The sequence below is a fragment of the Ochotona princeps genome, chromosome 21 (genome assembly GCF_030435755.1).
Source record: "Ochotona princeps isolate mOchPri1 chromosome 21, mOchPri1.hap1, whole genome shotgun sequence".
In the NCBI taxonomy this organism is placed as follows: domain Eukaryota; kingdom Metazoa; phylum Chordata; class Mammalia; order Lagomorpha; family Ochotonidae; genus Ochotona; species Ochotona princeps.
Genome location: NC_080852.1, coordinates 37,280,190 through 37,307,264, shown reverse-complemented (window position 1 = coordinate 37,307,264; position 27,075 = coordinate 37,280,190). Strand labels below are relative to the sequence as shown.

Here is a 27,075-nt window from a genome sequence, read left to right as displayed (position 1 = left end):
TCGTCCTTGGGGGCGATTTTTGCTTCCTTTCTGCCGTCTTTGGGACTTAAAGAACCAGATATGTCAGGCCTTTTTCAGTAGTCCAGTGTGTTTTGCCATTGTGGAAGGGGAGTTTTTCCTTTGTTGAGCGATTAGTGGCAGAATTAGAGATTGCGGAAACTGTAGTTACTCAGCATTCTCAAGTGTGTGTGTTTACAAAGTTGTCAGTATAGGGGCAAATACGTGGAGACAGGAAAAGAATCAGTGGTTTTCAGGACAAGGGACAGGCAAGAAAGAGGCACCTTTTGTTAGGGCGCATGTGGTTTCTTTGGGGGACATTGAGAATATTTGGAAGCTGTCAGTTGATGCTGGTGCAGCATCCTGATGCACTAAAAGAAAGGCCTACTAAATTGTTTGCTTTAACTGGGTAATTTCAGGTATCAGGTCTTTATTCTTAGCAAAATTCAGTGAAAAATATCAATTAGTCAAATTGCTTTAGTGGTGAGAGATCACAGACTCAGTGGGGGAAAGCTGCCTGCTTTCCACGTGACTCTGGGATCCCACTGTGGGTGCCTCCTGAGGGGGGACAGCCTGGCCAGTCCCTGTCCTCAGTCAGTCCCCCTGAAGGGGCGCGATCAGAAGTAACTGGTTTGGCTACTTTTAGCAAAGCAGCTCCTGTTACAGCCACCGGTTGGGCTCGTCCAGCTACCCCCCAAGGAAGGCATGAAGACACAAAACGGTGCGGGACTGAAGCCAGGGGTCAGTGGACTTCACCGACAGGAGCAACTGCTACCCAGGACCCAGAGCATCATATACCAAGAGGCAGGCACTTAGAGAAAATCAGACAGCGTAGTTTGACTGCTTGGGACGAGTAGGGTGCTTTTCAAAGAACGATTGCTGTTCAGACCCTGGTGTCTCAGCATTAACCTGTGCACATTTTCAAACAGTCTGCTGAGGTCGTAGAGGTCCATTTTCAGAGGTGTAGCCCAAGCACAGGTTAACCTGTTGCTGACACCTCTTTGGCCCACAGCCGCCTGTTGTGTCTGCAGCTAATGTACTCATGTGATCTCTGTTGAGAGCAAAAGGTGGCTGAGATACTATTAGAGGGTCTTGTGTTTGCTGTGTATACAGCAAGTGCTTAACAGTTGCTGACTTCAGTTTCACGAGTAAGACGCGTCAGGAAGCAAAATTGTTATCCCAGGTATGCGTAGCTACTGTCATTCTCAATATCCCAAGAAAATGGTTCCAGAAACCCCACCCTGTTGCCAGCCCTATCTAAAATGGTATATCGTGTTTGCATGACTTACATATAACTTTCAATGCTATATAAATAGTTGTTAGTGCTGTTTTGTTCAGAACAACCACAAAATAATAAGAAGAAAAAGATGTCTACATGTTTAGTACAGGTGCAGTTTTGTAAGTGAATATTTGCAACCCATGATCCAATCCATGATGGCAAGACCCATGGAACCATGTGAACAGCACGACTTCCTTGCTAACCTGTTCAGAGCAATAGACTGTAGTGAATGGTAGCCACGTGGAGCTCATGGAGCGTGTGCCTGCACACAGGCTGTGTTGCACGTGTGTGATACAGTGGAGGGGGAAGCTGAGGTTCTAGGAACCAAGAATGGATCCTCTCCCTGCCACCTGCTGTCTCCTGCTTTGCTGTTCAGGTGTCCTTTCAGTTTTCTGCCTGTAAAATGGAATAGCAGCAGCTAACTCTCAGCGTAGTCTTGTGTACTAATTTGCAGGCAGTGGGTAAAATATATTACCTTTATCCTTATATGATTAGTCTGTGGTGAGGGAGACTGTTTCAGAATCAGATGGGCGTCCTGAATGCTAAGTTGTGGTAGTGATAAGAACAGGGCGAGGCAGATCTTTTTTATGTACCTCGGCTTTCCTGTTTTCATTGACTGAGAAGTTACATTAATAGATAATAGATAATAGATTAATAGATGTCAGTGCACTGCGCTGACTCTCCATGTTACGTCTTTTGTTCTAGGATCTGAAGAAGTACCACTTCTACTACTGGTTTTGCTGTCCTGCCCTGTGTCTCCCAGAGAGTATACCTCTCATTCAGGGGCCAGTGAGTTTGGATCAGAGGTTTTCACCAAAACAGGTATCATCGAATAAAAGTGCAGGTAACATGGGGTCTGATGTGCAAATGTCGGTGTCTGGACAGATAGGTGCAGCCCAGGGCCGGGACTTGGTAACTCTGGAACCCTCCCAGTCCCGAGAGCGGATTTCTTGCCAGAATGTTGGCTGTCATTTTGCAGAAATACTGAGCGGGCATTTACCAGGTTTCCTGTGGCTTTTGGTGAGATGCTAGGCCGACAGGAAGGAATTACAGGAACCTTTGGAGAAACTGCAAGAATCTATTAAATCGGGGCCTTCATGGTTAGTGGAGGGGGCACATAGGGCTACATACTGCGGGAAGAAGAGTGTTTGAAGTGAAACATACCCTCTGCCCTCGTGCCTGGCAGCCGGACAAGCCTGTCAGGGGTGGCCTGTGCAGAGCTAGTGGCCACCGTCCCATCGGGAAGGTGCCTAAGGCCCTTGAGATGACCTCGAGCAGAGCTATTAGCAGGATCAGGCTGTTTAGCTCAGACCATAAACCCGAGAGCTCTGCTCACTCCCCCAGCCAGGATTGAGTGTCACCATGAGTGGAGTTCCTGAAACACACCCGTCCCTGAAAGGGCAAGGCTGAAGCCAGGGAGCAGCCATTGCTGTTTAAAAAGTGAACGCCAGGGCCAGATCCTTGACTGCAAGTCCCCAGTCACAGCTTATGGGACTCATTTCCCCAGCAGCAGTCTAAGCGGGAGCACAGTGGTGAAGAGTTACACCTCAGGTTTGACTGCTGTCGGAAGACATGACAATCCACCACGCTGCTGGGTACACACCCGTGTGACCTTATGCACGTATGCACTGTACTGTGGTGCTTTGTACAGTGTTTGAAGGGTGTCTCGAGAACGGTCACAGGCAGGTTCCATGTTCAGGATCCTGGGAGGCTCCAGGTTGCAGACCTGCGTGGGGTGGCTTCAAGCCGTGCTCCCACGGGAGATGGAACATTTGGTTCTTCTCTGACCTCCATGATTGGCAGCCTCAGGAAGCAGCACACTGTGCCCCGTCCAAGGCACACACCATGCACCTGCCTCGGGCTGCACAGAAGTTACTTGGCATCATTTAAGTGCACTTTCACATTCATTGCGGCAGAGGAGGGGCAGGGGTACAATCGATCATTTCCAGTCTGTGGGCTTCAGCATAACTTTCCTCTTGTGTCAGTTGTCCAAAGAGTATCTTCCCATTTCCTCTTGGCAGATTGAAGCACTCAAGCGTGCATACGACGACCTTTGTCAGGCAGAAGGAGTCACAGCCCTCCCTTACTTCTTGATCAAGTATGATGAGAACACAGTGCTGGTCTCTCTGCTTAAACACTACAGTGATTTCTTCCAAGGTCACAGGACAAAGGTGAGAGAAATTTTGAGTGTCATGTTATTATCCAGTTAACAGGAAAAAAAAATCTGAAGTTCATGCTGTAATAGATAAAGCCACCTCGATTTCCTTAGCTTGTTAAAGGGTGTTGGCATGCTGCCTCCTCTGCCTCCTCCTGACCTGACATCAGCTCTGCCTTCCGTGTTTCCTGGCCCTGTCGCAGCTGTGGATTCCCTACTCCCCATTGGTGATGCAGTTGTGCAGGGTTCTCCCTGGGTGTTTTTGCCTCCTGGCTTTGGTTCACCCCTGGACACCCAACACCGCTGCAGGACAGTCTTCCTTCAGCTGCTCATGCTGCTTGCCTTGCGGGTTGACCCAGAGCCCACTGGCATTTGCCTTTTGGCCCCACCTGTCTTCTCTCCTTGTCCTCCGAAGCCCTGGCTGAGGATTTTTTTTTTTTTCCAGCAGATCCCAGCCTCCAGACTACCAAATAAATACACAGAACTTTCACCATATTTTTCTTTTTGCCCCTATTGTGTCATCTTTCCCAAATGCTCTCTGCCAGCGACGATGCTGCAGATCTCCCTGTAGAAATCTGGCCTCTGTCACCGGGCCGTCTCGAGGATGGCACTGTGTGTGATGCATCCCTCTCTGAGCTCTGCTCTTGCTGCCCGTTCCTGGGTCACAGAGCCAGGGCCTGTCCACCGTCCTTCGTGTGCCATGCCAGGCTGGATGTTCCCGGAGGAACAGAACCAAGTGTTTTTGATGACAGCCAGTGCCCGAGTCATGCTGGGCATGGCAGTGGAGAGCGCCTTCCCGTGAAGAGGGGCTTGTTCTCCTTAGTCTCCTGATGCTGATTCTGTGAAGTAGGTGTGACGAAGTGGCTCTTTTCTGTGTGAAGAAGGGAGACTGGAGGGTGCCAGGTCAGACCATCTGGTTCCTAAGCCCTAGCCCTTTGTGCTTGCCAGTGACTCATCATCCAGGCAAGGCAAAGCAGCTTCCATGGGACTTTTCCGATCCCGGAGACCCAGATCTGACACAGCTTGGGGGCTTTGTGACCTCAGGCAAGTTGCCAGACCCTGCTTGGCCTGATGTTTTGGTGAGATGGCGCTGGCACTTACTCCCCACGGTTCTGGAGTGATTAAGCAGACACCATGAGTCCAATGGCCAGCACATAGCAGTGGCAGTGTGCACCCACTTCACTGATCCAAACCCTCCCACACTGACACCCCACCGTCACCTTCTCTGTGCTCTGACAAGAGCAGCTGAATTTCTTACTATGGCTCCAGCATGCATGTGCCAAGTCATGTGCCCTGCTACAGGTATCTTGCATGTGCTCTGGCCCAGACACACTCACTCGCCTTTCTCCACTTCTTTCTCTACCATCTGAAATGCTCAGTCTTTCCATACATCTGAACTTAACCATTTCCTCAAGAAACCTTCAGTGTCCTCTGTAGAAAGGTGTGCTTGTCCTTTTATGGGTTCTTAGAGAATAATGTACACCTCCTGTGATGGGTTCTTGGAGCACAGTGTTCCCCTCCTGTGATGGGTTCTTGGAGCACAGTGTAGCCCTCCTGTGATGGGTTCTTGGAGCACAGTGTTCCCCTCCTGTGATGGGTTCTTGGAGCACAGTGTTCCCCTCCTGTGATGGGTTCTTAGAGCACAGTGTAGCCCTCCTGTGATGGGTTCTTGGAGCACAGTATAGCCCTCCTGTGATGGGTTCTTGGAGCACAGTGTAGCCCTCCTGTGATGGGTTCTTGGAGCACAGTGTAGCCCTCCTGTGATGGGTTCTTGGAGCACAGTGTAGCCCTCCTGTGATGGGTTCTTGGAGCACAGTGTAGCCCTCCTGTGATGGGTTCTTGGAGCACAGTGTAGCCCTCCTGTGATGGGTTCTTGGAGCACAGTGTAGCCCTCCTGTGATGGGTTCTTGGAGCACAGTGTTCCCCTCCTGTGATGGGTTCTTAGAGCACAGCGTTCCCCTCCTGTGATGGGTTCTTGGAGCACAGTGTAGCCCTCCTGTGATGGGTTGTTAGAGCACAGTGTAGCCCTCCTGTGATGGTGTTGCAAGCTGTCCAAATCTATCCCAAAAATGAGTCAGTGGCAGACTCTTTAAACTCAAGAGATTTTATTCAGTAGCTGGTGGACTGTCCTGAACCGCCACAAGTGAAAGAGGGGAGAAGCCCTGATGGGTCCGTGTTAGGAAATTTTAAGCTCACACTGGCATCAAAAACTTTCCAATCAACTAGAGTTGATTGGGAAAAAAAAAAAAAACAAAACTAGTATTGATACAATGTGATGAAAGGGTAACTCAAAACTTCTCTTCTCTAAGCTGGGCGAGCTTTCCCCCTGCGTTATAAAAGACCTGTGTTTTGGCCTCAGCTGTCACAGGAAACTTTATAGCTGACTGCTAACCTGAGGATAAGGGAGAGATAGACCACCTTGCAACTCAACTGCCAGGCTCCATTAGGAGAAACAGTAACATTGTCAATTATGTTACTGTCTCTGTCTAAACATTAGCATCTCTGGTCTGGTGTGGTCTCTGATCAACCTCATAACATATCTAGGAGGTCCATTAGTCCAAGTATTGTGTACTTAAACTATCCCATGGCAAGTTTTATATGAACTGAGAGCTGTGTTCTGCTTGGTAGCCAGGAGCTGAAGGAATCAAGCAAGTCAGCTTTGCACCTAGTGACGTTTTTAAGTGGAATGTAAATGTCTTTCTAATATCTGGTTCTGCATGTGTGTGTCCCTAACGAAACACTTGTTTTTCTGGTCTCCCTAGAACTCATGTAGACTTAGAGGGCCTGGCAAAAGTGACACCGTTCTGAATTTTTGGGCTGTCACAATGGGTTCTTATAGCACTCATTGCAGCAGTTAGCACAGTTGTAAATTTTTTTGAGGTGGAGGGGGTTGAAAGATAGACAGAGCTTCCATCTGCTGGTTCATTTCCTGAAATGCTTGTAGTGCCTGGAGCTGCGTTAAGCTGAGGCCAGGATCTGGGAATGCAATCCAGTCTCCCATGTAGGTGACAGGAACCAAGCGAGAGCTGGGAATCTAACCCAATGCTCCGATGTGGAACATGGGTGTCTTCATTCCTGGCCTAGATGCGTGCTCCCTTACAGCTGTAATGTTGAGTAATTTTTGGTTAATACCTTTTTTATCCTTTTTAAGTGGAAAATTTCCACAGGGCAGTTACTCCCTGTTTGCTTTCCCACTGTCACACCTGTGTCTAATAGTATTGTGCTTGGTGTGTCTAACGTGGTGGAAGAGTGTGCAGGCTCATGGGGGTTGGGAGGACTGGTGATCCTCCCAGGGCACCTGGGTCAGCACCTGACACGCGGGACATGGGAGGCCTGTGGTAAGTGGTCAGCGGCTCCTGCCGTGGCTGCTTGGAAGGATGCTCTCTGGTGTTTCCTGCCGTTTCATTTGCCAGGACTTCCCTTAAATATCTGTGCACCTGCAGTTCCTGTCCAGTGAGTCACAGTGGAGGTGTGTGATTTGACAGGACAGTAGGCAAAGGATGTATGTGATCTGCAAGGGGACGCTTAAGATTTATTTATTTTTATTGGAAAGTCACATATACAGAGAGGAGGAGAGACAGAGAGGAAGATCTCTTGATGATTCACTCCCCAAGTGAGCACAACGACCAGAGCAACTGATCCGAAGCCAGGAGCCAGAAACTTCCTCCAGGTCTGCCACACAGGTGCAGGGTCCCAAGGCTTTGGGCCATCCTCGACTGCTTTCCCAGGCCACAAGCAGAGAGCTGGATGGGAAGTGGGGCAGCTGCGATTAGAACTGATGCCCATAAAGGATCCTGGTGCATTCAAGGCGACGACTTTAGCTGCTAGGTCACTGCACTAGTCTCAAGGGGACATTTAGAGCAGTTACTGTTATTTTATTATTTTGGCTTAAAGATTTGTTTAAACTCTCTGTTTATGAAGAAGAGTTCCAGAGACAGATTTTCATCCTCTTGCTTGCTCCCCAAATGGCTACAATGATGAGTACTGGACTGAATCCAGGAGCCAAGAACTCCATGCTGACCTCTCCCACGGGTGGCAGGGCCATCTTCTGCTGCCTTCCCAGGCACATTAGCAGGGAGTTGGATCAGAAGTACAGCAGCTAGGACTTAAACTGGCAGTCTGATGTGGAGTGCAAGCATCCCAGGCAGCAGCTTGGGATGCAATGCCAGCAATGGTTCTTAATTTGGATTGGAGCTACAAATGCAAAACCTCATTGACAGAACGTTCCTTATGCCAGGAGAACAGGTCTGTGCAATGGTACCTCTCATGTCAGGACCCACAGAGGCCTATAGTCCCTTTGTGAGTATTCATGATCCTGGCTTGCAGGAAATGAAGGGAAAATGGGAATGGCCTTCCTGGATGGATGCCCATTGGCCGCTGAGGTCAGGAGGTTGTGAGCCATTTGCCAAATGCCATCAGACGGAGTCTTGGCAGCCAGTGGTGCTGTTCAGCCAGCCCACCGTGAGCCTGGGCTGCTCCTGGGGAAATGAGGACCTGCCTCAAGGGAGCCCACTGCCGTGCTCTGAGGCTTGACTGTGTTCCCAGGTGTCACCACTAAGCCTCATGACATCCTGCCTGGGCAGAATGGCAGCCCCTGCTCTACTCAGGAGGAGTGCCTCTCATGACAGGAAGGATCTGCAGCCACTGAGGTCAACCGGTGGCCTTCGGGCCTCCACTGCCCACGTGCAGCCTGTCTCTGAGTGGTAGTGAACTTGTCCAGCACAGGCACACGATGAGGACACCCTCCCCATCATGGCTGGGGTGAGGGCTGAGACACGAGGGGCACGCCCCAGCTTCGTGGAGTCGGGCCCACATGATGTTGTTTCCACCACTGCATCTAAGAGCAAGTCAGACGGTTTTTATTTTCAGAGGAAAATTTTGTTTGGATGAACCTCATCCCCAGCTAATCCATGAAACTAAGCTGGTAAGGGTTTGAGTCATGCAGCCAGCTCTGCCTGAGACCAGCAGCCTTTCTGATCCAGCCGACTTTCAGAAAACCTGAGGGAATGAGGAGTGGTTCCCCGCCCCCGCCTAGGCCCAGGAGAGAAGCCTGCCCTACTCTGGAAGGGTTTCCTGCTCCGCAGCCCCACTAGACCTGGGAAGCATGGGGCAGCTCACTGCCGGCACTTGCAGTTAAAGCCCAGCAGCCAGTGCATCTGTGACTGCTTTCCTCCCATTTGGGGTGGCGTGTGTGTTTCCGTGACTTCTGAATGCAGACTCCTTCGGCTGTGGCTTCCAGTAAAAAACATGGTGGCCCGATGACTCAGCACTGGTGTTTGTGCATCCCTGCATGCACGAACGTTTCACCAAAACAAGGCTTTCACAAAACAATGATCTGGTTTCCTCGATTTGGAAAACCCCAGTTGTGATCCACTAAGTGCTCTCAGAGTCACAAGCGGCTCGTACTCCGGAGCCTAGAAGATGCCAGGTGAGCCACAAGTGGCTGACAAGCCAGCTGCTCCATTCCTGGCTCTGTCCCCTGGTTCTGTCTCACAGTGCTCTTCAGCTATTTTAGGTTTTGGGATTTTTTTTTCCCTAGGTAAACCTGCTCCTTCTAGTCTCTCCGTCACTGCGTTGTGTGTAGCGCTGTGGCACAGCTAGGTTCTACTTTGTGTCTGCATCCTTAGTGGATGCTTGCTTGTGTTGTTTATGATGCTTTTGACATTGAGATTTCTTTTAGTCTTCACTTTTAGGGGCTTTTTGTGTTTGAAATTCTTCCTCTCATCCCTCAGCTCACCACCCCATCTAGCTGGGGGTGATCTCCCTAGGAAAGGTTTCTAGAAGAAGAGCTGTGGGTTAAGGAGCTTGGACATTCTAAGGATCCTGCCCATTAACAGCGGGCTCTCCAGGTGACACCTGTTCACCTCCATGGCACTAACACTCTGACCGTGGCCCACTTCAAGTGCCCAATGTGAGGTCTGCCAGAATTCAGAGCTGAGAAGCGATGGGAGCATTTGGATATGCCAGCCTGGGCGAGGCAGTGGTAACACAGGACAGCTTCTAACTGTTAGTGTCCTGGAGCTCACACTCTTGTCAGCATCAGACATGACCCGTGATCCTCGAGGAGATGCTGATCCCCCTCCAGGCCACGGGACTGCGAATTGCTGCAGGCAGTAAGCTTTGGGACCAGTTCTTGGGATCATGGCAGAGCAGTCTGCAATACTGTCCCTCTCTGCCTGTCTTTGGGAAACACTTGTCTGCCTCATCTCCTTATCTCAGAGCACTTCTTGGAGAGTAATGTTTGGGAAGTGTTGTGTCTCGGCCGCTTTTGTTTTTGCTTTAGTTTTGCACGGACAGCCAAGGTGCAGCAATTCCTAGAATGTTGGCTGGGCTCTTTAATCACTTACTGATCTTTCTCTCTGCATGTTGGCAGCCTGCTGGGACTCTGAAGGGCGTTAGATCTTTGAATATTTTCCCCATAATTTTAAAATGCATAATCTCCTTTGTGCATTTTCTCTTATTAAGATTAAGTGTTTAGAATAGTACCTGACCGCCGTTTATGTGTCACCTAGACATATTTTATGGAATCACTCCTGAAAGTTCTCCCATGGAAGCCAGCCAAGTTGAACGTTCTGCCCTCTCTTCTCTCTCTCATGGTGTCCTTGTTCAGCGCCATCACCTGGCAGGCCAGGTCATGGCCATCCCATCTCAGGAAACCATACACTCACAGCCAGGATAGAACACAGACTTCAGAAACCTAAGTATAGTGGTTTTATTACTATTATTACATTTTTGCCTCTTTCCACTAATTAGTTTGGTAAAAGGAAGTGATTTGCCCAAATTCATACAAGTAATTTGTGCTGAAGCCTCTTTAGAAGGCAGAACTAGGCAGTGAGTGTTTCTGGATGTCATTAAGAAAAGAACTTTTGTGTTCCCATGGCATGAAGCTGGTTTAGGTAACATTGCCCCAACTAATTTCTGTCACGATGGAGGCTCTTGAATTGGTCCTTCAAGCACTTGAGGACGTGGTAGTTACTTTTGAATCATCAAAGCATGGCCAGAGGATGTTCAGCCTGGGGCAGAGTAGACTCTGTCGCTGTCGAGGGTGCCAGGCTGCTGCGCTGTGGTTGTCTCTGTGGGTAGCAGAGTGTCCTCCAGTGTTTTCAGCTGACCTCCTCTTGTGGGTAAGTGATAATTTCCTTGTCAGCAGATTGTTCCTGTTCTGTATTGCTCCTCTTAGGTCAGGGTGCTCTAGGAAACTTAGTCCAAGTCTTTTCTGCTCAGAAAAAAAAAAAGAGAGAGAGAAAGAGAGAGACTGTTTTTCTTAGTGTTCTCTTCTCTTGCCCTTGCCTTTGTACTGAGTGCCAGAACTGTGCTTATTCTTTGAAAGCCAGAGTCTACTTGGTGCTGCAGCATTGTATCATTTAAACGTCACTTAGTCCCAGCTCTGCCATTAGAGATGTGGAAACTGAGCCCCAGAGGATTTTTGCCCAGCTATAACTTACCCCTTTGTGGTCTATAGCAGTGGATAGCAACAGCCTTGAAACTGAAGGCAGAGAGTTGTGGGATGGGGATGCTTTGAACTGAACAAAGCAGCAGCGTGTATATGGTTGTCATAGTGATCACTTGTTGAGTGCCTGGCTCATTCCCTGTCTCTGTGTTCAGTGCAAGGAAGAGTTGCCCTGTAAGTGACAAGTGTGGGCGTGGGGAGACCAGGTAGAGAGATCTCCTCGTAGGTGACAGGTGTGGGCGTGGGGAGGCCAGGTAGAGAGATCTCCTCGTAGGTGACAGGTGTGGGCGTGGGGAGACCAGGTAGAGAGATCTCCTCGTAGGTGACAGGAGTGGGCGTGGGGAGGCCAGGTAGAGAGATCTCCTCGTAGGTGACAGGTGTGGGCGTGGGGAGACCAGGTAGAGAGATCTCCTCGTAGGTGACAGGAGTGGGCGTGGGGAGACCAGGTAGAGAGATCTCATAGGTGACAGGTGTGGGCGTGGGGAGACCAGGTAGAGAGATCCTGTGTGAGTGACTCAGGGCATTTCATGAGTGCTCAGTGTGTGGAGGCACATTTGAAAACAGACTCAACATGTGTGCCTGTAGGAATGGCATTTCTGGGTTCTGAGGTGGCCCCAGGCTGGGCTTGTCATGCTCAGGGTTCTCCCAGAGGCAACTCCCCTTCACACCCAGGTGAGTCCCAGGATCTGGAGCACCCGGAGCCCTGAGAGAAGTGAAGGCAGGAAAAATGAACATGCCAGGGCGTCCCATCGTGGTCCTGTATGCAAGCTTCAGTCCCTGCCTGCCAGATGCACTTGTCCCCTCCAGCTGCCTCCCACTGTCCTTGCCCGAGGGAATGGTGTCTCTCTGTTGGGATGTGCAGAAACTTCACAGTTCTGCCCTCAGTTCAGCAAAGAGTTGCTGAGCTTCAGGTGCTGTGCTAGGTAAGGGCTGGAAGCAAGCATGTCACAGACACTCGGGCCTCCGAGCCAGGCCAAAGATGCCAACAGCAAAGGCGTTCTGACCTTGGCCATTCCTCAGTGCTCTCTTCATGTTGGACTTTTTCTGAATTTGGAAGTGGCTTTTTTTTAAAGATTTATTTATTTATTTTGATGATTTTTACATGGTTAATTAGGGTGGTAAGGGTCAAGGGCTACAGAATGGTGGGTGAGACCATCATTTCCAAATTTTCTTTTCCTCCCTGCTGTATCTGGGGGAAGAGGGATAGTCTCGGGGAGAAGACACATCCAACCTCCCAAACACCCCTGCACCCTGGGATGGAGGACAGTCGCCCGACACCACATTTAGGCACAAATGACGCCCCAGTCCGGCATTGTAGCTCTCCTACCCCTCCTTGCAGCTCTGGGAAGTAGGTGCCATTATTTCCCATGAGTCAGATCTGAAACAAGAAGGGCCCTGGACCTAGAGGGATCAGACAGTGGGGCAGCCTTAGGCTGTCCCTGCAGGAGGAGGCAGTCTCCACAGCCACATGGGTAAGCCCCATTCCTCTGTGTTCCCCAGCTGCGGGCTCCCCTATGGAAGAAGGAACTCTCAGACCAAGGCTTCCTGAGTTACCTGAAAGGATGATCTGTTCATAGTAAATGAAAGATGAATCTGTCGGCTCACATTTACCACGTCAAAGAGCATCTAGGCACAGAAAGCTTCCATCTTAGGATCCAGAAAATCTTTGAAATGAGGCCGTAATAATTCAACAAGACAGTTTGTTTTCAGAGATGTTTCTGAGCGTAGGGGAAGACAACCTCATTGTTTCCCTTTGGAAATGGAGAATTGTTTGCCATGTCAGCAGAGTGGAGTGCCAATCGTCCATGGCTGTCAGTGACCACAGTAGTGAGAGGTGGCCAACAGCAGTGACATCCTGATCCCAGGTAATGTCAGGATTGTAGTAATAAAAATAGATTCATGTGCAAAGTTTGGGGTGATTACACATCAAGACCGTTAAGGGAGGTTGGGGTTGGGACATCGTTTCTTGTTTAGTCTCCGTGTTGGCCCTCTCCACGCTGTGCCTGCCACTGTGCCAGGCAACGCAGGCAGTACATGGAAGCATTGGGTCTGCTTCCACGTATGGAGCTCCTGTGAGCCTGTCAGCTGTGCTTATCTGTCACCCTTGCCGTGCTTAGAATAGAAACCTGTGCGTTGGTTTCCAGTTTCTCTTCTCCCCTCCCCCATGCCCGATTCCTTCATTCCTGACACTCATTTCTGTCCATCCATTTATCCTTAACAAGCACTCACTAGGTGTCTGCTGTGCCCCTGTGAACTAAGTGCAATGAGGAAAAGGAGACCCCTTGTTTTCTGGACATGCCTTGTTTTTTGAAGAAATAATAAAAGTCCTTTATTTAGGGATGCTCTGAGGTTTGCTGAAGGATGCTGTGACAGAGCACACGGAGCTGTCGTGCCTGTCCTAAGGTCCCTTCCATATGTGGAGTGCTGTCTGGAAATCTCCAAAGAACACCTGTTCTTTGCCCTGTGTCTCCTTATTTATCCCTTGCTTATTTATATCAGTGTGGACTCTGAGCTGTTTATCTCCTACTGTAATCTATCTCGCGCCTTGGGGGCTTCATCACTCGGCCCGCCCGTGGGCTCTCCTGTGCCCCAGACATGCCCCCACTGTTGTGTGTTCTGAACACTGGTTGCTTTCTGGTTCTGCAAGAGGCTCCCAGCTAGAATTCTGCAGCCCTAGAATTGCCCTTGTGTGCCAGGAGCCTTGTTTTTTTTTCCTCTTGGAGACAGAGTCCCTGCTCACTGAGAGGAAGGAAACAGAGAAAGGAAAGCTGGTTGCAAGTCAGGTGCTGAGCGATGAGAGCAGGGTGCAGTGTGCTTCTCCCAGGGGTACCCTCACTGAACGGACCTTGTTTGGTATGGAGCTGAGTGAGAGCGGGGAAGCAATACACCAGCAGTATCCTGGGCATCTATCTGGCTTTCTGATTCCATCTGACGTTAGAGTTCCAGAGGTGGTGACCTGATTTTGATATTCTTGTTACCCAGAAATGAGCTGTTTCCACAGGCTTTGTGTCCTTACAAGGACTTTTCTCGCTAGCCCTGCCAGTTAACAGGCCTTCCTCTCCTTCCAGGCTGCCTGCCCTGCAGAGGGTTCCCATGCCTCCCCTGCCAGGCCCAGCGCTGGGCACACGGGGCACCATTCCTGCCAGCAGGGAGTTCTGGGGTGGAGGGCGAGATCCTGTAGCCCCCTCCGCTTGCCTGCAGCCCCTCACAAAGGGGCCGAGTGTTAGTGCCCTGCCGAGCGGCAGGAACAGGTGAAGAGGAAGTGTAAAGTGTGTCTGTGTTGTGACCTTGCATGGGACCTGACTCACTCAGCAAGTGTTTTCTGTTCACAGATAACAGTCGGTGTCTATGATCCCTGTAACTTAGCACAGTACCCTGGATGGCCCCTGAGGAACCTTTTGGTCCTAGCAGCCCACAGATGGTATTTACAAGCATGTGTCTGTGTGTCTGTGTCTCTGTGTTTTTGACAATGTGTGTACTGGTCAGTGTCTGTGTCTCCATTTTCCCATTGTTGGTGAGTGAGCCCTTATGCATACCTGCAGGGGAGCCAGACTCTGCTAAAGAAGTCCCAGACTATGGCAGACAGGTGCACAAGGTTCCGGCACTGGAAACCCTGAGCCCTGTGTTGCAGTGGTCTGCTGGCCTTCAGATGGGCTCTTCCTGTTGCCAACATCCTCTTTTATTCCTGACTCTAAAATAAGTAAAATAGAGAGTTTCTGAAAGACCAGTATCATTCGAAAAGATGCCCAACATCATTAGTCATCAAGGAAATAGAATTATAACCAGAATGAGGTACTGCCACATACCCACCAAAATGGGTTGGCAAAAATGAATGTGGCAAGTGTGGGCGATGTGAAGTCATCGGAAGTCTCAGCAGCAGCATTTAGCAGGATCCCCCAGCTGCTGCCGGCACTGGGCCCGGCAGTGGGAGCTAGAAGCGTTTACAAGGCAGAGAGCCTGGATGGTGGGGAGGCTCAGCAATTCCCTGTCAGTGTGTTATGCACAGAAATGCGCATGTAGATACAGATAGAATGCATCTAGTCAGATGGATGGCCAATGGTAGCATAGCCCTTATAACGGGGCCCTCAATAGCAATGAGTCTGAGCAGACTGCTCATTTGTCCAAGCCACATGGGTGAGTTTTAAAAACATAATGTTTTGTGAAGAAAACGGCATAAAAGAGCAAACAATCTATGATTGCATCTATCTAAAATTCAAACCAGGCAAAACCCACGTGTGTCCTTGGAGTTGTTCCACTGACAAAGGTGGCTGCTTCATGCCTGGGACATGTGTGCTCATGTAAGATATGAAGTCAGGCCAGTCAGTTCTGCGTTGCCTCCAGAGGGTGCTGGTTGTCTGTTACTTACCTGCGTAGCCAAGTCCCTGGACCGAGGGAGGTGCACGCTTCACAAAATGGAAGTCAGCCTAGAGCACATGGGAACCAGAGGCACTTGTGTCTTAGAGGTTCTTTACTTGTGGCTTTGCAAGCATTTCCTCGCATTAGGAAGGATGCCTTTGTTAGAATTACTCATGTGTAGTGTGATTGCTGTGTAGAAATCACATGGAAAGAAACCATGACCCCTTCAGCACTCAGCCTCTGAGTGCTTGGAGAGAAGAAGTATTTCTGAATAAGTTAGCCACCCCTGCAAGGTTAAGGCCATCCCCAAGGGTGTGAGGCACAATTACAGTGAGCTGGAGTCTCTCTAGCTGGTATTGCCGAAGCTCTTATGTGAGCTGTTTCTTTTCCTTCCCTTGATAAATAACTAAAAATCCGGGCGTGTGACTACAGGAGCGGCAGTTTCCAGTCCGTTGAAGTTCTCTGCTTCCGGGACCGCACCATGCAGGGGCTGAGAGACGTAGCCCACAGCATCATCTTTGAAGTGAAGCTTCCAGAAATGGCATTTAGCCCAGGTAATTTGCCGGTCTTTGAGAATGCATATAATTACCATTTGTCAGAAGCCGAGTCAGCCTTACTTGCTTTTCATCCCTCCACAAAGGCAGCAGGAGGAAGGGAAAGGCTCCGCTGCTGCTCCTTGGCCAGCGCCAGCCCCTCCTCTGAGCAGAGGCCGCCCTCGGCTGCTCAGCCTGGGAGGCAGATGTCCTCACCGGGAGATCGTCCCTGGGCACTTTTCAGTCTGGAGTCTTTATCCTTGGCCCTTGTCAAAGGAAGGGTGTGAAGTGTGAACACAGTTAGGGCCCTGTTTTGTACTTAAAGCTGTGTGTCCTCCAGGCAGTTTCCAGGAGCGTGATGCCACTTCCTCTCCACCATCAGGGGCTTCCCTGGGTTCTCATGAGTTAGGACACATGCGGAGAGACATTTGCCATAGGAGTATCCTTGTGTATGTAGGCACGCCTGTGGATGTGTGTGTGTCCACGTATGTGTATACTTAGCTTTCTGTCCATATCGTAGATGACATACCCTTGAGTGTGAGGCCCATGCAGATGGATACGTCCACAGTGCTGTGTGAGGCGTATCGTGGGTGCTGGCTGAGTGCCCCTGTCTGTTAACTTGCTGTATCACGTACCTCCCAGTGCTGTCCATGCCTGTTCCCAAGGTCATCCCTCGTATTTTTGTGATTGATTTGCTTTCCAGAGCACTTTCGCATATGGCAGGGTACTTTAAAAACAAATGAAAACAGTGAAGTGAAAAGAAGTTTGTTTTGGTGTAAAAATGTTTGACGTCCATGCAAGTTTTTCAGCTTGGTCATGGGAAATGTGTAACATGAAAACAGTAACCATGGGTTCAAAATTTGGGCCATTAAAGATAGCTATCTTGTGATTCCATTTTTCCACAATCCACTTTTATGATTAACTTAATCCAAGTTACTTTACCATTTCATTTTTCAAAAATTAACTTGCCAGTAACTTAAAGTCTTACAGCTTCAAATGTCATTCTGTTTTTCCACAAACTTTCTGAAGTGCCTTCATATTATCTAGCTTTTTTTCTGAAGGCATCCCAGCGGTTCCAAATCACATTTCTTTCTTTACTCCTTGGGTGTGTCAGCAGCAGGAGGGGAGCGGGTACAGGGAGTTTTCAGTGTCTTCCTCTTGTCTTTTCTGGAGCTGAGAGGTCAGAAGGACTCAGGATTGACCCAGGTCTCAGTCAATGCTTACCCAGCATGCATAGGGGATGATTGTGAAGAACATGCGGGAAACCATGGACTCTGTTCATACTGTGCTTGTCCTATGCATACAGACATGTGTGTGTAAATTCAGTGAGATCTATGGTCAACATCAGCACTGTTGTGCAGCTTCAGACGTTGTTAGGTGTACGAGGGCTCTATGAGCACAAGCCCACAGCACCACCAGGGCCACCCAGTGGATCTGACAGCGCTGACAGCTGCTGAACGACAGACGAAGGGGTGGCTGGTATGGGTAGTCCACAGACGCTGGACACTGAGTGACTAATGGGTACCTAGTGGTGATTCATGGCCTGGGCAGGAAGGAGTGGGAAGGTGCTGCCTGTTGTCACGCTGCTCGGAACAGCATGCACCCTAATAACTTACACACTGCTTACTGCTGAAATTTTCCACATACTGTTTGCCACTCACTGTTGGTCTCAGCGAAGTGAAACTATAGAGAATAGCCCCGGTTAAGGGAGGCCTGCAGGATGTCTGTGACCCTGAGGTCCAGCACTGATGTCTCAGGCAGGCTTCTCAGGAAGACAGATCACCTGCTGGGTCAGTTAAAGGGGGACGCTGTGTGCTTTTCAGTTTCCAGCCTTCCATCTGTCACCTTTTTGCTGTCTTTAGATGCTTGTGTTTGGTTTAGCACCCTCGTCTGGCACATTCTCGAATAGCTGTCTTGTAGTGTTCAAGCCCCAACAGTATTTCATTAAATCACAATAGGCCAAGGGAACAAGGTGAGAGTGTTAGAGTGATGTGTGGCTGGTCTGTGGGTCTGTCGGGCCATCAGGATTTTTCTCTGCCCCTTCCTAGTTGGGTCTAGGAGTGGTGCTGCTGAGAGAGCCCGGAGCCACTGGGGATATTTCCTTGGGAAGAAGGTTCCCCCGCCCAGCGGCACCTTCTTTATGCTTCCTATCGAATGCAGGAAGACACCTTTTCCTCTTACATGTAGGATTTTGTTGCCCATGTTAACTACTGTTAAAACTTTACGATAAATAAAACATTGTAAGTAATTATCCTATGTAAGCTCAAAAGGACCTTTTAGCAGTTCCAAGACGTCCCACAGTGCAATGGCAGAGGTGTGAGAATTATTTTAAATATCCTTCCTCTTGGGGCAGCGGGCCCCCCTGCTTCCTTCAGAGGGGCATTTCAGCCGTGAGCCAAAGAGGCAGCAACAGCATTGAGAGTTGGGGTGGGGATATCCCTCCTAACCTTGCCCTTCAGGAGCTCATCCTGTGCCCTACTCCCCATGAAAGGCCAGCAGCTCCTTCCCTCAAATGTTTTCCTGTGAATTCTAGATGTTTTGGTTGCTATAGGTTATCTGGAAGTGAACTAAATGTCACTGTCAGACGCCCTTATGGTTTTTTTTTCATCACTGATAAGTTTAAAGTATATCAAGTTCTCATGGGGATGGCTGTGGCCTTTTGAGTATAAAGATGTTCTCGTCTGAAATGGTAATTTTATCTTGTAACTTCTTACCTGTACTGGAAGAAGATCTGCCTCTTAAGATGTTAAAAGTTACTGCTTACAGTTCTAGGCTCTGGTTCCATAGGTTCCTGTGCTGCGTATTAGAGAGGGACTTTTTATTGAGTATGAGAATAGTTAGAATTCATAGGAGACTAGGAGTTAGTAGCAAGGCTGGACTGTCTGTTTGCCCCTGAAGAACTCTGAGCCTTACTCTTTTAAGACCTCTGACATGTTATTTCAGTTGCAGTCTTTCACAGCCTAAGGGGAGGCCCGCAGTAGCAGTGTCTGCCTTAAAATAGGAGGGGTTCTCTGTGCAGGACGCCTTGCTGTGAGTGACGGCCCAGTCAGGCCAGAAGCTGGGCAGCTTCCAAGAATAAGTGGGCCTTCAGTTGCCTTGTAGTCATCCTACCCCGGTCACAGAAGGAAATCAATACTTTCCGGACTTTACAATTATATTGAGGAGCAGGATTTAAAAACAAAGCAGATGTCTAAAGGGTTTCCAAGGAGGGGAAAGTAAAGGTGCTGCTGACATCGTAAGGTTGGGGAATGGAAGGGACCCTGGGTCTTAGAGTTTCTGATCCCCATAGTTCGTACAGCGGGAGGTGTGCTTAGTGAGGGTTCTTGGCTTCTGCTGCCACAGAGGACCCCCCACCCGCCCCAGCACCAAATGGGATTCTCTCTCTTTGCTGATGAGCTGCCAATTGCAGCATCAATTGGAGCACTTGAGGCCAGAGCACCTACCTGGAATCCTGTGCTTGCTTCATGGGTGTCTTGGCCAGGAGACCGGGCAGCTGATGGCAGCAAGGGGCCCCGGGGGTAATGAGAGAGCTGGGGCTTCAGGCCCGTACGCCTCTTGGTAAAAGAAGTGATCTGAAAGCTTTTCAATGCAGGGGCCGCTCTGAATGTCAGTCTTCTTGCGGCAGGTTTGACTGACTTGACTTCAGTCTCCCCTGCTTCATTGATCTCCGTGTTTTATTTGCCTTAAGATTGTCCCAAAGCGGTCGGATGGGAGAAGAACCAGAAAGGCGGCATGGGCCCCAGGATGGTGAATGTCAGCGGGTGCATGGACCCTAAAAGGTACATGTGATTTGGAAGTGGGGCTTTTCCTCCTCAGGGCGCACCCCTGGCTGCACAGTTCCAGCCCAGGGTGCCATTCGTGGTGACGATGAGAATCCTACTGCAGCTTGCCACCTGACTCTCATTCTGAGTTTGTGAGACTTCCCAGTGAGAGTAGAAACCCTGGGGAGCACAGAGCTTGTGGGTTCTTCTGAATGGTGTAGTTTGTCCTTGCTGTAAGCCAAGCATTCCTAGGTCAGCTTTAGTCCTGTGTTCATCTCCTGTTAGCGTGATCCTGTTGGCCAACATTGAAATACTTCCAACTTCCCTCCTGATCAGTGGGTGTGGTCTGTTACTGGCCTTACTTGCCTTTTGCACATTGGCTGCTAGCAGATCCAGTTCACCTTGTGGCTCACCACTAGCAGCTGCAAGGACTGCAGGGGTTTGTGTTCTGTGTAGTAACCTTCCCCTCCCTGCTGACCTTCCTGTTGTCCTTTTGAGCCTAGTTGTCCTCTGCCTCATGGTTTCTGCCACAGCTCTTTTACATGTTTTTTTTTTTTAATTCCTTTGAACCGGAATCAAAAGGAAAGTTTATTGTGGTGTAAATAAACTTTGAACTCCTTGCATATCAGGAACCTTCAAAAAGTTAAGAAAAGCTACATGGATTTTGAAATTCTGCTGCACCAAAATAAGCAGATTTAATTCTATTTCTCATGAAAAGGTGCCCTCATTTATCTTTCAGGCCAAGTGGGTCAACAGGTGACTGAATATATGAGGCTCTCGTCTTGCAGGTTAGCAGAGTCGTCAGTGGACCTCAATCTCAAGTTGATGTGCTGGAGACTGGTCCCCACACTGGACTTGGACAAGGTCATGTCTGCGAGGTGTCTGCTGCTGGGAGCTGGGACCCTGGGCTGTAACGTGGCGAGGACCCTGATGGTGAGCAGGCTGGGGCCACTGGCACCCCGGAGTGGTGATTTCTCTTGTTTGGCTGCCTGTCATCTCCCAGGTCCCCTTCCTTTCCCTGTTCCTGGTGTCTTTTTTGTTATGGAAGGGAATGTGCTCTTATCCCGAGGTGGTCATGGAAATAGCCCCCTCACTGTCTCCCCAGAGCACGGCTGGCCTGCAGAGAGGGGCCCCTCGCACCTCCCAAGTGATGTCCTCGGCCCCCCCTGCCCAGACACGTGTGTCCCAAGCCACAAGTGCTGTGGCTTGCTTGTTTAGGTGTATGAGAATCACAACACTCCATTCATTTTGGAGGATTAGTAATTAATATGTTTATCTGTAATATAATTTCTATAGCACAGCAACCTTTTGCTTTAGTATTGAGATATTTTAGAGTCATGTATGATGTTAAACCTTTTAAAAATATTGTATTTACTTGTGAGAAATCTTCAATCTAAGATTCACTCTCTAAATATCCATAATGACTAGGGCTAGCCTGGGGCCAAAGAGGGGAGCCTGAAACAGTCCAGGCCTCCCATGTAGGCAACAGGAACCCAACCACTTGAGCCTCCACCTGCTGCCCCTCAAGGTCTGTCTTAGCAGGAAGCTGGAAGCAAGAGCTGGAACTGGGAGTTGAATCCAGACCCTCTAACGTGGGATGGAGGCCTCCTAGGAGCTATGCTAAATGTCAACCCCAAACCTACATTTATTGATTTCTTCTCAATTTCGCAGAGATTATTTTTTTCTAGCTTCTAGCATATTTAGGTGCTTAAGTTTTCTTAACGTTTTTAGGAGTTACACAGTTAGCACAGGACCATTAAAGAAAACCTGCAGCACAGAGAACAGGATAGAAAGACAACCGTTTTCCTGCTACCCCTTCACCTATTTTGCTTGGTATGTATTTTCAACTATTATTTGATGTACACCGATGCTCCTTGCTTTTGCCAAGTGGCATTGTAGAAACCTTTCTGTGTGACTGAAGGTGAGGCCCATGAGGTCTTTTCAAGCTGGACAATGTGTCTCATTGTGGGATGTAGCGTCATTCACATCTCATCATTGACTGAGACAGTTGCCTAATTTTGGCATTAATGTTGTTTTCAGTCTTTTGACTCTTATGGTGTTGCAAAGAGTAGCCTCATGATTGCATCTTCTCAGCGTTTCACATTATTTCGTGGCCTAGATTGCTGGCAGGAGGTCAAAGGGCTGTGTGCATCTATCTCTAAGATGTTGGACACATGTTGCCAAGTTGCCTTCCAGCAGCATGATCCCAGTTTCATAGTCAAAACCAGTGGGATGGTTTGCCCACCACCACATCCTCTCCAGCACTGGGAAGCATTCTGCAGAAGTCAGGTTTCACACCCCTCTGTGTGTGTGTGTGTGTGTGTGTGTGTGTGTGTGTGACTCCCCAGGGCTGTCCCAGACTGCCTTCTTGGCTGCCCACTCAGCATTGACTCCAAGGAATGCCAAAGTACTTCAGGGCTAAGTTCCCCCTAGCCCAGCACATATGACTTGAGGGCTTCTCATACAATTCTTCCCTCCCCATGGTGGATTGTCTACCTGGAGAAACTGGGAGGGAAGCCCAAAAGGCAGCAATGGAGTCTGCAGAGGCAGTCAGTCTCAACCAGCCTTTTTTTTTTTTTTTTTTTAAGGTTTATTTCTATTGGAAAGGCATATTTACAGAGAAAAGGAGAGATAGAGAGTAAGATCTTCCATCCACTGATTTACTTCCCAAATGGCCTCAACAACCAGAGCTGAATTGATCTGAAGCTAGGAGCTTCTGGGTCTCCCACGCAGGTACAGGGTCCCAAGGCTTTGGGTCATCCTCTGCTGCTTTCCCAGGCCACAAGCAGGAAGCTGGATGGGAAGCAGTTCCACCAGGACATGAATCAGCACCCATGTGGGATGCTGGTGCTTGAAGATGGAGGACTAGCCAGTTGAGACAGCATGCCAGCTCCTCAAGTAGTCTTCTGAAAGGCAGATCCTGGCTGTCATTCCTAGGCCTGAGACAAACCCTGCTCCTTGCATGTTGTCATCCTGACCTCAGCAGCCTGATGGAGCCCAAGGCCCTGACTGGAAAGGTCCCAAAGCTAGAGTGAGAGGGAGCAGCACAGCAGCTCTGTGACTGCTGCTCTCCTGAAGTACTGTCACCCCAAAGTGGGCCTCCTCACTTGGGTGCAGCACCAGGAGCTAGCACCTTGGGCATGACACCTGTGCTTCCTGCATTTCCCTGTCTGTAAAATGAAGTGATGGGACGAGGGATTGTGGCAGTACTGTACACCTGTCCAGTCATGTGGGCCCGTAAGACTCTCTAGGAGATGTAGCCAAAGTCTGTAGTGCCTTGAAGGAGGAGTACCTTGAAGAAGGAGGAGTCTTCTATATGATCTGGGGGGAATGACTTGCACAGCGATGTTCTGAAGAGTGCATTGAGGCCTTGAGTGAACTATAAGAGAAGTGTCAGGCACGCTCAGTTATCCCTGAAGACAAAGCAGGACAGCTAGAAGCTGTGGCTGGGCCTGAAGAAAATGCAGCACAGACAGGGCTTATGGGATTCACCTCCAAATGTTCCTCTGGTGCCTGTTCTGACTTTTCTCAGTCTCGTTACAACAGGAAGCCAGGGACTGAGAATGTAGATATGTTGTTTTGATCAAAATTCAAATTTGCCCAGTTCAGCCTGTGATGGATCCTGTGTCATGAGATTACAAAGCTGGGCCAGACCAAAACCCCTCTAAAGACTTGTGAGGGAGACCTTGTGATGTGTCCCCGGAAACCCAGCCTGATCTTCCATCTCCCCACAGGGCTGGGGTGTCAGGCACATCACGTTTGTGGACAATGCCAAGATCTCCTATTCCAATCCCGTGAGGCAACCTCTGTATGAATTTGAAGACTGCCTCACTGGGGGCAAATCCAAGGCCCTCGCGGCAGCGGAGCGGCTGCAGAAGATATTCCCCGGAGTGGTACGTGGATTTTTTTTTGGGAACATTACAGGTTTTCCCTGTGGTTTTCGATGTTTGAATCCTGGAGCAGGAGACGCTGTTGTCCTTGCTTTGCTTCCTGCTGGTTACTACCCTCCTCCAACCCCCACTGAGACTCATGGAAATGCTCACGTGTTCTTATGAAAACGAAATGAAGGATATTTAACAAAATACCTTGGTAGTTGCCAAGTACTCCATGAGTTTGCACTGTGGGATTGGGGACCTGTTGTTTGTGATATGCTGCCTGGTCCAAAAGGAAAGAAAACTTAATGTTCTGTTGTCCTTCTTTATCAGAACTCTTGGTTGTTAGCTGGTGCAGGTTTATGAAATTACATTGAATGCCAGTTCCTAAATTACGTTATATACTAGTCCCTATGTAGAAGAAAGACTAGGTGAAAGGTTCAGTTTTTGCCCTAACTGCTATTTTTTTTTCTGAGTTATGTCATTCACTTTAGAGACTCCAAAATAGTAAGAGAAGTCGTTCAGTTCGTTGCATTCAGTGTGTTGGGGGTTCCTTTCTTGAGGCTGTCTAGTGACAGGGATTTTGCATGCTGACTGCTCCGTCAGTTTGTCTGACAGGAGGCAGATGAGGCTTCTCGGAGCAGCTGCTTCTGTTGAAAGAGCCAGCAGAGGCTCTTGGTCCTCACTGAGAAGACATCCGCCTGCTCAGAGCGCCGAGCGCCTCAGCCCCGCCCAGTGCGGCTGCGTGCAGGTCGGGAGGCTTTGCTTCAGATACCACACTGACAGTTCCGTCCATCTCATCGCTTGTGCCTGAGGCACTTCATGTTTTGGGTTTAATTTATCAATGTTGATTGAGTGTTCAGTCTGTACCCAGCCATGAGTTGATGCCAGAAGAAAGAAGAATAAGTCACAATCCTGACTCTGGCAGACATGTTAGTTAGGTTTCTGTGGTGATGGCATTGCACATCACATAATCACAATGGCTTCCTCCAGCTGTAAGCATCACAGGTTTCCGGCCTCAGACCCTGGGCTACTATGGCTTCAGTCTTTGCATCAGTTTCTGCTTTGTTCTGACTGTAACTGTGTCAGAATTTAGGCAAGAGCATTCAACAGGGACTCCTATGGTGGTGGTAGGCGGATGCTACAAGGGCACTGGTAATGTTCATGGCTATTTTTTTTTCATTGAACAAATATTTATTGAGTACCCAATTGTGTGTCAGGCACTACAGACACAGCAATGAACAGACTGTACAAAACTTCAGAACAAAGCACCTGCCCTCAGTGGGGCTCACAGTCTAAGGAGGCGAGAGGCTGGGACTGAAATAAGGGGAAAATGTATGTCAAATATTTGGCATGTTCACTGATACAGACAATGAAGAAAAACTGAGCAGGGACGGGAGAGAGGGCAAAGGGAGGCAGGGAACACTGCAGAAGGTCAAGAAAGGTGGTGAGATTTGAGGAAGGACTTTGAAAAGTCACTTTCGTGCTTAGAAATACTTACTTCTCTATTAAGACTATCATACCTTCCTCCTGGCTTAGGGGACTCACCCTTAAATAGAAACTGAGACCTAAGGATTCTACACTTTGACAAGTGCAAACCTGTACTCTCTCCTGAGTGCACAAATGAATGAATCACTCCATTTTCTACACCTCCTGCTCTATGTGTTGTACTACCCGGTGCCCCGGGCCTCTGCCTGGAGGCCCCCAGTGCCCCACCCCGCCTCCGTCCCCAAGTTGCTTAGTGAGCATGATATGTTTGTAGGAAAAACCCACATTTCTAGGTCAGGGTGTCTGGATTCACACGCCTCATCTCCTCTTTGGTCCAAACAAAAGGACCAACCTTTGAACCTGCAATCCTCGGCACATCAGACAAGCCGGGGACAGCTCCTAAGCTCCAAAGCCTGCAGGCTGCCAGGCCACAGTAAGGGAGACGGATGGCTGCCTTTGGCGAAAGCCGTCAATTCCACTTCTCCATGAAACAGCAACCAAAGGAAATCCCCTCCAACACATGCTGAGAATCCCATGAGAGCAGGGATGTGAGCATCATGGTGTGGGAGAGCAGCCAGCACACACTCTCTGTAAGGGGCCAGAGGAAAACATTTAAGACAGCCTTGAGGTGACGGCTTAGCCCAGCAGCACAGCAGCACAGCAGAAGTCAGATAACTCAAGAAAACATTGCCTCCAGAAACTACCCACACAATGTCCCACAGCTCACTTTTTGCCAAGCCCGGTGTGAAGCAGATCAAGGCATATGTAAATTAACTCTACAACACTGCCATTTCTTTCTTTCTTTCTTTTTTTCTCATTTGTTCTAGCTAAATTCCTGGGTGTTGCCTATCTGCTAACTATTACAAGTGGGATGCTTGGGGGAAAAAAAAAAAGACCTTCATAGAATTAGTTGAAAATTTTGTCATGTTTTACAAAGAAAAACATGTGGGTATGTAAAAAAGTACAAGAAAGGCAGTTACAAATTCTAGATAAAGGCAGAACAGCTACGCACAACTTAGTTTGCAAAGTGAGCTACATGAATTCAAATTTACAAGGAAAACAAAGTAAGCTGTGAATAAATATTCAGGTATAAAAATGTTCAACTGAAATATTTTTGTAATAAGCCCCTGAGAATACCTAGACAACTAGTTATATCCATACAATGCAACCACTTAATAGAATAGCAAATATTTATTGATAGAAAAGATTTTTTAGATTATTTTTCAAAAGGAGTTTACAAAATTGTAATGTACAGAATGAGCTCAGCTTATGAAAATCAGTGTACAAGAAAACACACAACACCTGTAAAGATACACCAAAGCATTCACAATGGTTATCCGGGAGGGTGGAATCACAGCAATTTTATATTTTCTGGCTTATTTGTCATTTTTAATTTTTCAAGAAAGTATGCATTTAATAATGAGAACATTATAAGATAGAATATTTCAAACAGTTGCAATATTATTTAGGTCAACAATTTCAAAATAAACTATCAATATAAGAGAGTTATATCAGTTCTCAAAACTTCAAACAGTGACTTCTCCTAGGTCTCTAAATGTTAACTGTTAAAGATTAAGAAATTTTAAGAATTACATATAAAAGATGCAATCAGGCAATAAAAGTCTTAGAATAGAAAGTTACGATAGATGTCTGTACCAATTCCCAGACGACTGTCACCTGAACATTCACGGTTGTTTCAGACACTAACCCAGTTTCTCTACTTCAGTGCTGTCTCTGACATTACCAAAGGGGTTATTCAAGGTTTGAATGGAAAAAAATAACTGGTATTATTCATGCCACTGAAGAGAGGATCTTCAGTCACTAACTTTGGGGGAAAAGGAAGAAGAGAGGGGAAAAGTCTCACTATAATGTGATGGATCTCAAGATTCCATGCGAATTCCATATCCGGGGTCCAAACTAGTCTGTAAGAGACATTCAGGCCCAAAGTTCAGTGTCTGTTTCCGCTGCCATTCTTTTCCGTACTTTTATAACAGATTTTTGTATGCGGAGAAAACTGCTTCACAGCAGGAGGTTTGAGCAGACTGTTCAGGTCCTTTTAACGCTCCAAGATACCTGGATTTATACCAAAAGACAGCCTACTGAGACTGGTCCCACTGCAATCTGTAGTCCAGGACGGGGGAATCTCTCAGAACCCAAGTCAGTCCTCAGCCGCAACAACGCAGG

At 48.5% G+C, this 27,075-nt stretch overlaps 1 protein-coding gene across 3 annotated transcripts in view; it reads left to right on the top strand.

Annotated features, from left to right (window-relative positions):
- The window catches only part of ATG7 (autophagy related 7), a 158,582-nt gene that overhangs the window by 30,587 nt on the left and 100,920 nt on the right, over window positions 1-27,075 (top strand). For 2 of the 3 annotated variants that reach the window (XM_058678810.1, XM_058678809.1), the window contains 7 exons: window positions 1,982-2,098; window positions 3,298-3,447; window positions 14,214-14,302; window positions 15,670-15,791; window positions 19,459-19,549; window positions 20,320-20,464; window positions 23,266-23,424. In XM_058678810.1, the coding sequence (XP_058534793.1) occupies window positions 15,719-15,791; window positions 19,459-19,549; window positions 20,320-20,464; window positions 23,266-23,424 (468 nt within the window). In that variant the 5' untranslated portion in view covers window positions 1,982-2,098; window positions 3,298-3,447; window positions 14,214-14,302; window positions 15,670-15,718. Of the gene's footprint in view, window positions 1-1,981; window positions 2,099-3,297; window positions 3,448-14,213; window positions 14,303-15,669; window positions 15,792-19,458; window positions 19,550-20,319; window positions 20,465-23,265; window positions 23,425-27,075 lie in introns of those variants that run through there. The other variant, XM_058678811.1, reaches the window with a different exon arrangement.